The sequence below is a fragment of the Sapajus apella genome, unplaced genomic scaffold (genome assembly GCF_009761245.1).
Source record: "Sapajus apella isolate SASKATOON/1434 unplaced genomic scaffold, GSC_monkey_1.0 scaffold91, whole genome shotgun sequence".
NCBI classification, from domain to species: domain Eukaryota; kingdom Metazoa; phylum Chordata; class Mammalia; order Primates; family Cebidae; genus Sapajus; species Sapajus apella.
The window spans coordinates 7,016,894-7,030,683 of record NW_022437031.1 but is presented as its reverse complement, the minus strand read 5'-3'; the positions used below and the strand labels follow the sequence as shown (position 1 = coordinate 7,030,683).

General features: G+C 48.2%; 1 protein-coding gene across 4 annotated transcripts in view; it reads right to left on the bottom strand.

The window, feature by feature from the left end:
• Positions 1-77: 77 nt before the first annotated feature.
• The window catches only part of EDA (ectodysplasin A), a 429,191-nt gene continuing 415,478 nt past the window's right edge, over positions 78-13,790 (bottom strand). Inside the window, exons 4-8 of one of the 4 annotated variants that reach the window (XM_032255843.1) lie at positions 11,435-11,614; positions 9,933-9,967; positions 8,953-9,004; positions 5,938-6,059; positions 78-4,129 (exon numbers count right to left, since the gene is read on the bottom strand). In XM_032255843.1, the coding sequence (XP_032111734.1) occupies positions 3,878-4,129; positions 5,938-6,059; positions 8,953-9,004; positions 9,933-9,967; positions 11,435-11,614 (641 nt within the window). In that variant the 3' untranslated portion in view covers positions 78-3,877. Of the gene's footprint in view, positions 4,130-5,937; positions 6,069-8,952; positions 9,005-9,932; positions 9,968-11,434; positions 11,615-13,790 lie in introns of all 4 variants that reach the window. The other 3 variants (XM_032255844.1, XM_032255841.1, XM_032255842.1) reach the window with 3 other exon arrangements.

The window sequence follows — 13,790 nt, the reverse complement described above, 5'->3', positions numbered from 1 at the left end:
TCTTAAGTCCTTCTCCTAGCTCATGTGTGGTATCATTTGCAAAGAAGCACCTAACATGTAGGAAGTGCTCACCCCGATTTCAAGAACAGACGGGGAAAGCGCTTTATTTGCAAAGAATAAACCATTAATTTACACAAACTTACATCCCAGTTTATATACATTATATATAGTTTATATACACGGTATCTCACACTGGATGCTGACCCCCAAAAGCAGCATTGGGCCTGCTCCAGGCCATTCTCACGACAAAGCCCACCCCCCAGTCCCAGCTGGAGGAATAAAGAAATGACACACTGAAAGCCCTCCTGGAAAGAGTCCTGAAATTGATTAAAAGACAAAATCAGCTTTGTTCTTTGTGCTCACAGGGCCTAGAGGAGCCTCCAGGTAGGGATGGGTCCTGAGGCAGCATTACAGTAGCCTAAGGACTTGCTGGTATCGGGCCAGTCTCTGCTTTCCAGTCTAGAGGCTGGAGCTGGGAGAATGCCTTGGGAGGAGGAAGAGCTGCAGCTGCTCTCTCCCTGCCTGGCCAGGCTCCTGAATGGGGCCAAGCACTTCCAGCCTGGAGTCTGTGGGTAGAAGAAAGAAGACAGCCGTGTGGGACAGGAACTGCTCTACCTCCTCACTCTGCTGAGTCTGGAGGTTGGGGCTTGCTCACCACTTGGGGTAGGTCATCTTCTCTCTCTGGGCCTCAGTTTCTACATAAGTAACATAGGGTGGAATGTAGGTTGGGCTAGATTCCCTCTAAGGGCCTCTTTAGCTCTAAATTTCTCTGAATCTATTTGCATCCACAGGAAGTTACATAAAGACACACACTCATAAATGGATTAAAGTCTTCGTTTACCTCCAGGGTTCCTAGCTCTTTCCTGTTCAGCAAAAGAAATTTGGCTCAGGATGGATGAAGGGGGAAATAGGCAAATACTACTTTTCTGGGTAACCAGTAGCCGAGCAGTCTCCGCCAGCTGTCTTTTGTGCCAGCTTGGCTGTTGAAGCCCAAGTAGCTGGCAGAGACTCCTGCCATGCAATTCTCCTTCAAATCTCTGTCATCTGCTTGCCCACAGATGGCCTCGTCCCATTCTCCATGCTAGCCTGGGTCCTCTGGCAAACTCACACCAGCATAATTCCAAACTGCACATTTATTTCCACATTCTCTCATCTGTAAATTGCTTCGTCACTTTGCCAATGACTTAGCAGCAATAGGGCTCCCCAGTTACCTACTGCTTCCCTCATCATCCCTTGCCCTCTAGAGTTCCTTTGGAAGGTTCAGAATGAATCAAGAGTCCAGTGAAAATCCTATTTCCTTTGTCATCCCCTCCATGTCTGTAGCACAACTGGGAAGACTTTTCCTCCTCTCTCCTCACACCCCTCTGGCCTCGGAACCAGTCCTCTTTTAGGTCTTCCCTCCATCCTTGACAGACCCTGGTAGTATCAAAATCTCTAAGGCATGGAGGAAAGAGATAAGGAGTCACACTAGTAGTTGTGGGAACCGGGCTGGCTCCTCTAAGCTGTCTGTAGGGTAATGAAAGAAGGACCTTTCCCACATCAGCAGCTCCACACATGATGGTTGGGTGGTTCCTTGGATGGGTGAAAGAACATAAAGGCCACCAGTTCTGTGGGTCCCAGAGGCCTGCTGCTTCAACATGGTGCCAGGAAGATTCTTCTGAACATAAGAGCTCTAAGGCTGATGGCTGTTTCCCAAAGAAATGTCTGACTCTTTTTGCCACAGAGCCCCTGGCAGCCAAGAGGACAGGTATTACCACTGAGGAATAAAAATGTGCATCTCTGGGTTTCTCCCTAGAACCCTCAAGGATTTCAGTTCCAAATTACCACTTTTACTGGTTCTCTCTAGACCTCAAATTCCATACAATGCTGTGGTGTAATGGAACAGCTGTGGAGTCAGACCTGGCTGAAGCTCCAGGTCTGTGACTTAAATTGGTCAATGCACTTAACCCTTCTGGGCCTCATCTAAACAATGATGTTTATCATATTATCAGCCTTACCTTCTTCAAAGGAGATAATAAAAGATAAATTATTTTCCAAACATGAAGGAGAGGTTCTTGTGGGTTCCTGCTACAACTGCAGACTGTCCACGGCACTTTATAGGAGTTAGGGCCAGATACATGCCTGGAGTTCACCTCACCTTGGGTTGCAAGGCTGTCGTTAGCAACCAGACAATGGAGGCCCAGCCCATCTCCTCTCACCCTGACCCTTGAAGGGTCCTTGCTTAGAAAGGGAAGGCACAGCTGAGAAATAAGTACCTGCTGTTCTTGGTGGATTTCAGCTGCCTGAAGGAACTTATTCCCCATCTCCTGAAAAGGAAACACATTTCAGGAGCGGGAGGAGCAGACTGTACAAGGCTGGCTTTCCTAGGTTTGGGCTGGACCTAGCACCCAGAAGCCAGGCTGAGCCCAGGCAGTTTGTAGTAAGGCCCTTGAGGGTCTATCATATGATCTGGTGGGAAGCTTGGGGTTTAGGGGAAGGCGCATTTGGACCTGAACTAGGGAGCAGATCCCTGCCCAGTGCCTAGACACTGGCTTCTCCTGAGCCTGGCTTCAGGGGAACAGCATGAGCAATCTGCAGTGACCATGCTCTGCTGTGGCTTTTTGAAGCCAGAGTGAAGAAAGACTGGGTCAATATTGCATCACCTGCTGGTCTTTCAGGTAAGGTCTGGCCTAATGTCCACTTAGGTTGCAGCAAACTTGAGCAAAATCCCTGTCCTATCCTCACCTCTTGCCCTTTCTAGGCCAGGTAAAAAGCCTCTACCTTGCTAATGCCCAGGAGCAGTCTACAGTTTGGGAATTTAGAAGGCTGTGGTGAGGGCTACCTGCTAAGAGTCACAAATATTAGAACTTGAAGGGACTTCTGGAGGTCATCCAGTCCAACCCTTTGTCCCCAGACAAAATTTGATTAGGATTGGATGAAAAATATTTGTACTGCTTAATAAATGGAAAATTCTCTTTGTGCCCAGGTAAACTAAGAATATCCCACTCACATGAGCACAGGTTCCAGGTTAGGCACCTGTCTCAGACAGAGGTAGGCTCTGTGGAGAAAGAAGACATGAGTTCTAGTTGAGCTGGGAATGGGGACAATTGGAAAGGGACCCCAGGGAGTTTTCTGAGTGTGGAGCACAGCTGTAAACAAAATGAGAGACATGTGACCCATGTACAGGTTCAGGTTCTTATGTGGGCAGGTTTGTGGCCATTCCCTGTGACTATTCCAAGGCAGAGCGAACTTCCCCTTCCCAAAGCCCAGCAAGCTGCCACAATGTGGCTGTCAGCTGGAGTGGAAAGACCCTCCTGCAGGCCACAGTGTAGAGCAGAAAGAACATTCCCACTGCCAAGGATGCTCTCTTGGCAGTTTTCTCTCGTGGTCTCTGCTAAAAGCACCTGCCTTTCCCTCCCTGGCCTTCTCAGGCTGCAATGCTCCCTTCCTACTCTGCCCCTGCCACCATCCTACCCAAGAGAGGAGCAGCAGCCGCCTTGGGGTCAGATGTCCACCCCCAGAATCTGGAGTGCACCTTTGCTTTCTCGGACCTGCTGCTCCGGATCTTCATTTTAGTGCAACAAACAATAGATCTGATCACAGGGACCTCGGGGTTGAAGAGTCATGCCATAAGTCCGTCAACATGGAACCAAAGAAGAAGGTTCTGCTTCATGTAAACCCTGGGGCTCCATCCACTGTCCTGTTAACTCAAGGTCATTCTGGAAAGTCAAGCAGGCTTTGTCACCCTGGAGTCACTGGGGAATAAATAGCACTGGGGCATTTCTCTCTGTGGCTGCAACACCAATATACCTCACTCCACAGCAGCACTTAGAGGTTCTGAGAATCCTGGCTCCCAGACCCAGGGAAGGGGCATGGACAGAGGCAAAATGGGGGGAATCTAAGATGCAGGGGCTTCACCCAGCCTGATGGCCCCAAAGAAGGTGGTGTGCTTGCTCATGTTGATGGAGATGTCAGCGTGCACCATCTTCACGGCGATCTTCTGCCGGGCCTTAAGGAGGCAGACGCCTGCGGTATAGCAAGTGTTGTAGTTGGTCTTGCCCGTCTCGATGCTGCGTGTGCACTGCAGGAAGGGCTTCTCATCCACCACCACCTCATAGCTGGCAAAGTCAGTGAAGTTGATGTAGTATACCTGAGTGAGAGGCAACAAGAAGGGATTGGGGAAGAGAGGAAAAAGAGGGTGGGGGGCCCTCCCTGTGGTGAACTGACAGAACCTTCTCAGATGAGCTGCCAGTATACCCCATGGATGGGGCAGTGCCAAGTGAAGGCATGCTGGCTGGCCAACAGGAAAGGCGGGGTGACGGGCTGATGCATTGTCTTTCCCCTAGTCCATGGGGCTCAGCTGGCTGAGCAAACCTTTCTTACAACAGCACACCTGTCATAAACTCTGTGAGACTAAGAACCATGCCCTATTTGCAGTTTTGCCATGCCCCGCCCTGCCCTACCCCCGCCCCTGCCCCAGCCCTGACATGAAGCAGAGCACTCTGCACATAGCAGGTGTGGACACAGTGCCATAGACACAAACTGACTTCCACTCTTGAGCCCCACAGACTATTTGTAGAGAAACTTAGAAGTCACTGATTCCCCAGAGAGGGCACATAACAATTTGCGACTTCTTCAGCTCCTTACCAGAAGCTTATTCAGCTTGTACCACCCCTCCCCTGCGCCTGGACTCCCCTCACTGATTCACAGTGCCCCTTGGGCCTCCCATTTTATGATTGAGGAAACAGGTCCAGAGAGATGGAGAGCTAGCTACCACAAACGAGACAAAGAATTTGGAAAAACTCAGGCCCCTAGCTTTGTGGCCCGAAGGAAGCACTAACTTATGCGCACTTGCCTAATGCCATGGGGATTTTCCCAGCCTGCATGGGCCACTCCCAATTATCTCCTAGGTTGAGGAAATTATTTTTTTCATCCTTCACTACCCTTGTCCATTATAACTTACCCCAAGCTCTGATACCCCCCCAGTGCTTAGCTCATAGGACATCAGGTTATGCCCATGTGCCCCTGAGTGTCAGATATCACCACAAATCATTTTATGAAAGGTCACTCCCTCCATTGGCTCTTCAGGTGGGATCAGCATATTTGGGTGCCATATATGGGTCAGGACCCAAGCTACACCGGGGTGCTCAGTGTGCCTAGCAAATGCTTGTTAGCCCACCTTCTCTGGCTGCTCTCATGTGACACCCATCTATTGGCTCCATGGTCCTTCTGTCCACCTGTCTGCTTGCTGCTCACCCCACAAAAATCCCAACCTCATGGCTCATCTTCCTCTATCTCCAAGAAGCCACCCCCGTGGAGGCAAACAATGGGGGAATGGAAGTAGATGGACACTGGGAGACTTGGGGAGAGGGCCAGGGCAGGAAGAGGACAAAAGCAGATGGAGAAAGGGCTGGGAGAATGACAGCAGGAAGGAGGCAAGAACAGAGGAATAGAACGATAGGGAAACAAATGGGACAAAGAGGAAGGAAAGACAGTCAGAAATCTTTTTGAGGTGGAAAGTCTGCAGGAGTACTATTCATTATAACGCCCGTGCCAGCAGTGCTGAGGGGAGAGGTTCTCAGTAACCCTGAAACTGACTTTCAAAGAATATGCTGAGACCAAGTTCAAGTTTGGCAATGGAACCAAACAGCTCGGAGGGTAAACAGGGGCCTGAGGTCCTGCAGGAGGGAATCAGATGGCAGGGTGTGGGAAGGGCCTTTTTCACAGTTTTTCAATAATATTTAGCTAGGGAAAAACAAAACAAAACAAAGCAAAACAAGCAGGCCCCCTCTCTCTTTCCTCCTTTCAATTCCCTCCCAGTGCGGTCCCCCCACACCCTCGTCCAAAGCCAGAAGCTAGCCATTGGATGGTCTTGGCTGGCTCCACAGTGCCCCTATGTGGCCTGCACCGGATCTGCATTCTGGATATAAGAAGAGTTAGGCCTAAGACCGTACTCACTTCTACCTGACTATAGATGAAGTAGGTGCCGTCCACCAGTACCTCCAGCTCCCCGCTGCGGGGATGCAGCTTAAACACCTTGGGGTTCATTGTGATGCGAGACCAGTCATTGAGCACTCCACCTGAAAGATCTCAGTATGAGAGAAGGGCAGTCACTCAGTACATGTCAGAATAATCGAGGCAAAAGAAAATAAATACCAAGGAGTTCACAAACCCCACCCCATCCCAATGCAACCAGGGTAGCCTAGAAGGCCAAGCTTTAAGAAGAACATTTGAAAGCAGAGAAGCTGTTCTGTTTGTAAAGCAGCTGCCAGGCCTTCCTCAGGGCTCCTGGGCTCTGCCTGTCTGTCTTTATCCTCCCTTTCCTGACCCTTGCATCTGGAGGTGTCTTTAACTAATACCTTCTAGGTGGAATTTGCCGGAGGAGGAGAAGGATGAGAGTGGGCATACTGCCCTATTTTCTTTGTTGTTATGGGGCCTGCACAGGCAAAATTCAGACACTGAGTGGCAGGCTAGGTCTTATTATTCAATTTTACTTTCCCAGCCTGAGCTTCCAAATTCTTCTCCTGTCTCATAGGTTCATGGGTTTTCTCTTTCTCCTTAAGAAATTCTTTTTTATGGTTCTTCCACACCCACAGCTTTCTGGAAAGCCTCCCTGGGCCCCCAGGAAACCACTCAGCTCACTGTCTACCTGGAAAACCTTAGGGATTAGAGATGATTCAGACTCCATGGCAACTGGGGCTACTGACCACAAGTACCAGGGCCCCATAGGTGAGAGGGATCCTTGTGGGAGTGAAGAATAGACTGGCAGGCTGCAATAGAGCCAGCCAGGAGGATAGGAGCCGAGGCACACTTGGCAAAGCATCTGCCTCAGCCCCACCTCAGTCACGGGTGGAGGGGCAGTCACACTCCTTTGGACAGCAGAAGCCAGCACATGAGGGTGGAGGAAAAACTTCTCTTTCCATCCTGCAGAAAGAGGAATGTTCCTTCCCACCATGAGGGGGGGACATCAAAGCCCAGAGAGCCTTTTTCCCTCTAAGCCATCCATCCTACACCGAAGAAATTATATTTTATAAGTCTATCTTTGGCCAGTTTCAGTGGGCCTGCCTCTCTGAGGGGTGAGGAAACAGACTTTCTAGAAAAGGTGTCCATCTTTCCTTGAGGTGGTAAGTAGATGGGCTAGGAGTTAGGAGGAGCTGTCCTGGCTCTGTCCCATCAATGGAGCACTCTGCATGATATCCTCCAACCGCTGATCCCATCGCTTCTTTTTTTTTTTTTTTTTGAGATGGGAGTCTCGCTTGCTCTGTCGCCCAGGCTGGAGTGTAGTGGCGTGAACTCTGCTCACTGCAACTTCCACCTACCGGGTTCAAGTGATTCTCCTGCCTCAGCTTCCCAAGCAGTTGGGATTACAGGTGTGTGCCACTATGTCCAGTAAACTTTGTATTTTTTGTGGAGGCGGGGTTTCACCATGTTTGCCAGGCTGGTCTCAAACTCTTGGCCTCAAGTGATACACCTGCCTTGGCCTCCCAAAGTGCTGGGATTACAGGCATGACCCACCACATCCCACCCCCATCACTTCTTCTGGTAGTACTAAAGGTCAGCACAGGCTACTTCTGGGGATTGGCCCAGAGGGGCTGGAAACAGTCTTGTTATGTGGCAGTGGGAGCAAAATCAGTGGCTGCTGGCACAGAATAAACACTATCCACCCAGATACCTAAACAAATCGATTTTGGCCTGTCTCTGGCCTCCCTGGACAGGTGGGGATCATGGCCCACTCAGGGCCTTGGGGTCTCCAGCAGGACCAATTGGGTTTTGGAGCCATTCTCTTCCTATTTACACTTCCGAGGCTATTACAGTCAGGCATCCAGGTGGCAGTCAGGGAAGTAGCTAAATATAGCCATTAAGGAAACTCAGCACAGCCAGTTCAGGACTGACTGAGTTCTTAGAAACTGTCCCCATGTAGCTGGTTTTTTAACCTTCCTTTACAGTTTCTGTACTCACAATCCCTCCCTTCCAGTCCAAGCTCTGTAAGCATCTGGCATCTTGGCTAGCTTGCTGCTTCCCAAGGCTCCTGGGGGTTCACACATTTTAGGCTTTGTGCACTCTAGGGACTGGACATTATTCCAAAGTGCTATTATTTCATGAATGTTCATGTCTCTTTGGGGGAAGAAAAATGAACTTAATCATTCAGTGGAGTGTACATACACATCACTGAAGTAGCATAGGGGAAAGGAAAGAGTCAGAAAGATGTGGTTTTGAATCCTGGCTCCTAAACTAACTTGACTATGAAATATTGGGACAATTAATAACCTCTCTGACCTTATAAAAAGAAGCTAATACCTACACCTCATAGGGTGGTTGTGAGGATTGAATGAAATTAAAGATAAAGAAACCATGTTGAAAACTCTATTATACAAATATGAGGCAGCAAGATTTATTATGGTATTATCCAATCTCTCTGGGACTCTGTTTCCCCATCTTTTAAATGCAGGGATTACAATAAATCAGCGTTTCTGAACCCCATTAAACACATTGTCCCTTTTGATAGACACTAGTGTTTTATACTCCCTGGAGATTCTAACATGCCCCACTTTCCCTCAGAGAAGCAACCTGTCAGTCCATCTGTGTAGATCCATCAGAAAAGAATTTAATTTTATATAGTTTTACTTTCTATAATTTGTATTGTGAAAATACTAATAAAACTACACATATCTCCATGGTGGCTCTTATATAACCTCCATCCTCTGAGAATGCCTGAGCTAGGTGATGTCTCAAGTCCCTTTCAGCTCCATAATCAGTGATTCTAAATGCAATTTGGGTGTAGCAACTGGTCTTGATGCCGCAATTGCTCAGGACAGCCAGTAGAGGGCATGATGGAGCAAAGAATGACTTCCTATGCCAAGGGTACTTCAGGGGCCTGTGAGGAACTAGGCTGGGTGATTATTTGGAGACTGGGTATGAGGGAGGGGAGAAGCTCCTCTTTGGGAGAGAGAGAGAGCCTATTTTGATTCTTACCATTCTTGACTTGAATTGCTGACCCCTGGCCCTGTAGATGCACCACAGCTGGCTGGCAGGATGAGAAGGATAGAGAGTAGTCACTATGAGTAATGGCTGCTTGCTCAGCCACCGGTCCCATGTTTCCATTCTGGTTTCTAGTCTTCTGCTGTAATCCAATTCTGATCCCTCTCCCCTGTCTTGGGATGTTAGTGACTACATTTCTACTAGAGGGTAATGTGATTTTGTAGCTCTACCGCTTCCTAGCTATGTGACCGCAACCAAATGTAATGCCTCTGAGCCTCATTTCCCTAACTGTAAAATGGGGATTATAAGACTGTCTGGCCTCTCTCACAGGGATGTCTGAAGATCAAATGAGGTGATGGATATAAAATTGCCCTGCAAGCCATCAAGTACTGTGCAGCTGTGTAGATTTAGCACTGTAGCCACACAGCTGTAGCGAGGGAGGCTGAGATGAGACAAGGCAAGGCAGCAGAACCTGCCAATAGACAGATTAGGAAGCTCAAAGACTGGCAGGAGCTCTTCAGGCCATTAAGGCAGAAGCCCAGGCTAGGCTGGGCCTGGAGTTGGTTGGCTGTTTTTCAAGGACGTACTCTTCAACTCTTCAGCTCCAGATCCCAGGTGGTCTGAAAGCCAACAAGGTGTCTGGTGTGGTTGGGGAGTTGGAGGCCCAGGTGAATAGGTCTGACTGATAGCTTATTTCAGCCGACTACTGGGCCTGGCTATGGTGACCATGGGGTCGCCTGTGGAATGAGGAAAAATGGTCCTGGCAAGATACCCTTTCCTTAGCTAAAAACACGCCCTGAGGCAAAGTCTTTCTACTCATAGAGGTGGGAGGGGGCTGTGAGTGAAAACCCTCAGAATCTCCAGAGTGTCCTCATGAAATAAAGCCTCAGGAAATCTAATAAGAAGCTAATTTAAAGGTAGCTCGAGGCTGTGGCTTTCTGTCCTACCCAAGAAGAGAGCAATCCCCAGCCAACCTGGTTTTCTCGAGTTCCAGCTTTATCGGCAGTACCTGCAAAATAGGACAGGCCAATCAGAGGGCATGACCCTTCGACTTCCTTTTCCCCTCACCTGAGCAGCTAGTGGCGGTGAGCCCTGCTCCCTGCAGCCAGCCCTGTCTGAACATTATTCTCCAGGGCTTAGAGCTGAAGGAAGAGTCAGAGTGCAATGCAGAGCCCTTGTTTGGGACAGGACACCCCTTCTTTTCCTGCCCCTGATGTTCATCTTCAGTGGGTTCAGCACCCAGCAGAGAAACTTCTGGGTAGTGTCTGTGGCCAATATTAGCCCAAGGCAAGCCCCACCGGGCACCCATGGAGAACAATGAGAGGGCATTCCTGTCACTGTGTGACCCTGCCTTTTGCTTCCTATTAATTTTCTTATAGAGCCCACTGCTATTTGCAAGTATCTTGTTTCTTTGTTGTCTTCTTCCTCTAGGAGGTAAACTCTGTGAGAACAGGGACCATGTATCAATATATCTCTTTGTATACAGAAAAAAGTGCTCAATATTTATGGAATGATTGGATGAAAAAAAATCCCTAACTCCATCTCTTGTGGCCATGGTAACACTGCTTAGCCGTATGTGAAGTACAAGTCAAAGAATCTGAGCCCTGCTGCAGATTTCTTGCCTCTGGAGAAATCAGCTGTAAGGGTCCATTTCTTTAAAGCCCCAAGACATGGGGGGAGGGGGTGGAGAGGAGAAAGAAATAACAACTGACATAAGCCCAGGCAGTATGACTCTTGTCAACTCCAATTAGGCAGGTTTGGATCTGCATTCATACCTTTTCGATGCCCTTCAGGGCTCAAGGAGAAAGATGCAAAGGGATGAAATGGCATTTGAATGGGAAGTATGGTAGGGTAAGGATCTAGTGCAAGAAGCACTTGGTTCCTGGACAGGACAGCCTTGGTGCCTGGGTTTGCTTCATCCACAGCTTGAGTGACTCTTAAGTTTCCAACTTCTTGACCATTAGTGACTACTTGCTACAGGAAAAACACTTCAGACTTCATATGATGAAACTATCCTACGGCTTGTCATTTTGTTTGGTGCCCAAGCTTCCACTCCATAGCCTATTTCTATGCAAACATCAGCATGTGGAGCTACATGCTGGAAATCAGGGAAGATTAAATCTCTTCCCCACCAGAACGCCAGTGAAGCACCAGGACCTCTGTCTCTGGCTCATATGAGTTTTGCTGGTCCACTACAGGGAGGCCAAGAGTCAGAGAGGGCTTGTGATAGAAGGGTTGAGGCGGGTCAAGAACAGGTGGCCTGTCCTTGACAGGTTGGTAGATACAAGAAGCTAGAGCAAGCCAGGCCCTACTGGCTTGTCCAATTCCTAGTTTTACACTGGGCTAGGACATCTGCATCCCTTATTGCACGCCAACCCCATCTCCACCGTTTGAAACTGCTTTCAGGATCACCCACTCTGGTTCTCTTAAAGTACTTGTAAGGTACCTAGTGGGGTGGAGAGACAGGGGAACTCACCAGAAGGTCCCTGGAGGCCAGGGGGTCCTTGAGGACCAGGAGGACCTGGAGGACCAGGTGGTCCCATAACAGTTGTTCCTGGAATTCCAGGAATCCCTGGAATTCCCGGGGGTCCCTGGGGTCCTGGAGGTCCTGGGGGTCCTGGAGGGCCATTGGGTCCAGGAGGCCCTGCCTTCTTTCCTGAAAAATAGGATTCAGTGTTACGTTTGTAGTTGTTTCCTGTCATGAATGTACTGTCAGGAGTTCTACGACTTCTGAGGACACAAAGTCTGCTCTCTGGGAGTCCCTGCTAAAGAGTCGGATACTTTTATCACACATCTCTGTCTCTCTATCTCTGCCCGTCTTGTGCTTTCTCTCCCCTCCCCTCACCCCTTTTTGTGAATATGCATTTACAAAGCTAGGTTTGAGCATATAGAAATAAGCGGCCCTCCTGGAGATCAGTCTGTATCTGTGGGGAAACAGACACAGTCATGGGATAGTAGAAGTGCTGCCTTAGTGGTAGGGACCAAATGCTGAAGAGGTCAGGGAAGGTTTCAAAAAGGAGGTTACATTTCAGCTGAGTCCAAAGGATAAGAACTACCAAGTGATTAGACCTATGGGTCACTTTGTGGTTCTTTTTAGAATTGGGCTATTGTTGAAGAATGTGGAGCTTTTATGTTTACTGCCCAGTTTGGTGGACTTGATGTCGATAACAAGAGGCAGCTGCACAGCCTGGCCTTAGGAACACTATCAGCTCCAGGAAGTTTCCTCTAGGAGTCAGGATGTACAGGAAATGGGAGTTAGGAGAGGGGCAGTGCTAGTTGGGAATGAGGAATGGGAAGGAGTTTTAGAGATAGGGGAATGGAGAAGGAGGAAGAGAAGCACAGAAAGAGAGGGAGGGGGGAGAGAGAGATACTGAGAAACAGGAAAGGGGAGGCAGAGAGTAGAGAGAGCTGAGGAGGTAGCAGGTTGCACTTTCTCAGCTGACCTCTGTAAACTATTTTCAAAGATCTCTGGGAAAGGAAATTCTGCAAACTCCGTAGTAACATGTTCCAATGTTTATCACCCCCTCACTGCTCACTGTTAAGAAGTTCTTTAATATATTTAACTGACATCCCTCTTGTGGCAGTTTAAGCTCTAATTCTATTCTTTGTGTATACAGAGAAGAATATACATATACATAATAATCCTCATATATGCAAAAAAATTAAGTTACCCATCAACCCCGATTTCTATAGGCTAAATAATCCAGCTTCCCAGAGTCTTTCCTCAGAAGTCCTATTCTCAAATGTATTATTAATCATGCCCACCAACTCCTCCCTCTTTCCTCCTTGCTATCCTTCTAGAACAATCTCAACCCTCTTATTTCATATTCCAGTCCTTTCAACATTTCCACCAGCATGTAGTTATGTTAAACGAGTCACAACTGTGGTTTTGAACCAAAACCTTCAGCTCCTCCTGTTGATTTCCTCTGCTCTGTGCAGTCCCACTCAAAGACTGCAGGTGGGCACAGGTAGGTGTCTTTTTCCTTACTTCACCACCTTCTCACAATTTTATGGAAAGTTTCAGGAATGGAAGCCTGTTTCCAGACTTCATCACAATGTCTTCGCCTGAGGTAGTTTCTTAGTTTGAAATACAACCTTCTCTAGTCTCACTTAAAAATCTTCTTACTGACTCTGACTTCCTGCTCCCTAGACCCTTAGGCAGGAGGATCCTGTCCTGGTTTATCACATTCTCCTTTAAGAAGAATGCCTCATGGCCAAGAAACCAAATCCTCATGGCAATGCTACTCAAGAGGCCAGTTGTCCATGTCTAACCACATCTGCATTTGGAATGAAACAATGGGGTCATTGTGGAGCCTCTTCCTCAGAGAGGAAAGAAAGGAAGGTCCAGAGAACATCTCTCCCAGAAGAGTCCCTGTAGCCTTAAAGACCTAGAGGCATGAGCTTTAGAGGTTTCTCTGCACTTAGCAGTGAAAGATTGGATCTGCCTCATTTCTAGATCTAGCCAATTTCAAGATGCTGAAAAGGAAAACCATCTCCCTTCAGATTTGGGCAGCTTCCAAATCAGGCTTATTCAGAGCCCAAGTTTCAATTCCAGCTAGTGTAGTGGAAAGAACACAGAATCTGTACTGAGGAGATAAGGATGTAAGCCCTAGCTCTGCCATAGACACAATTTGGGCAAATCCCTTCCTCTCCTTGAGCCTTAGTTTCTACATCTGTGAAACAAGGAACTTGGCCTCAGTGATTTCTCTTTCTCATGAGACTGAGTTTCCATAAAAAGGACTTTTACTCCTTGCAGTCAGGAAGTTTCCTTAGCCTGGTTGTAAGATTTCTTTCTCCCTCCTTATTTTCTAGGTGGCATAGACAGAGGTTGG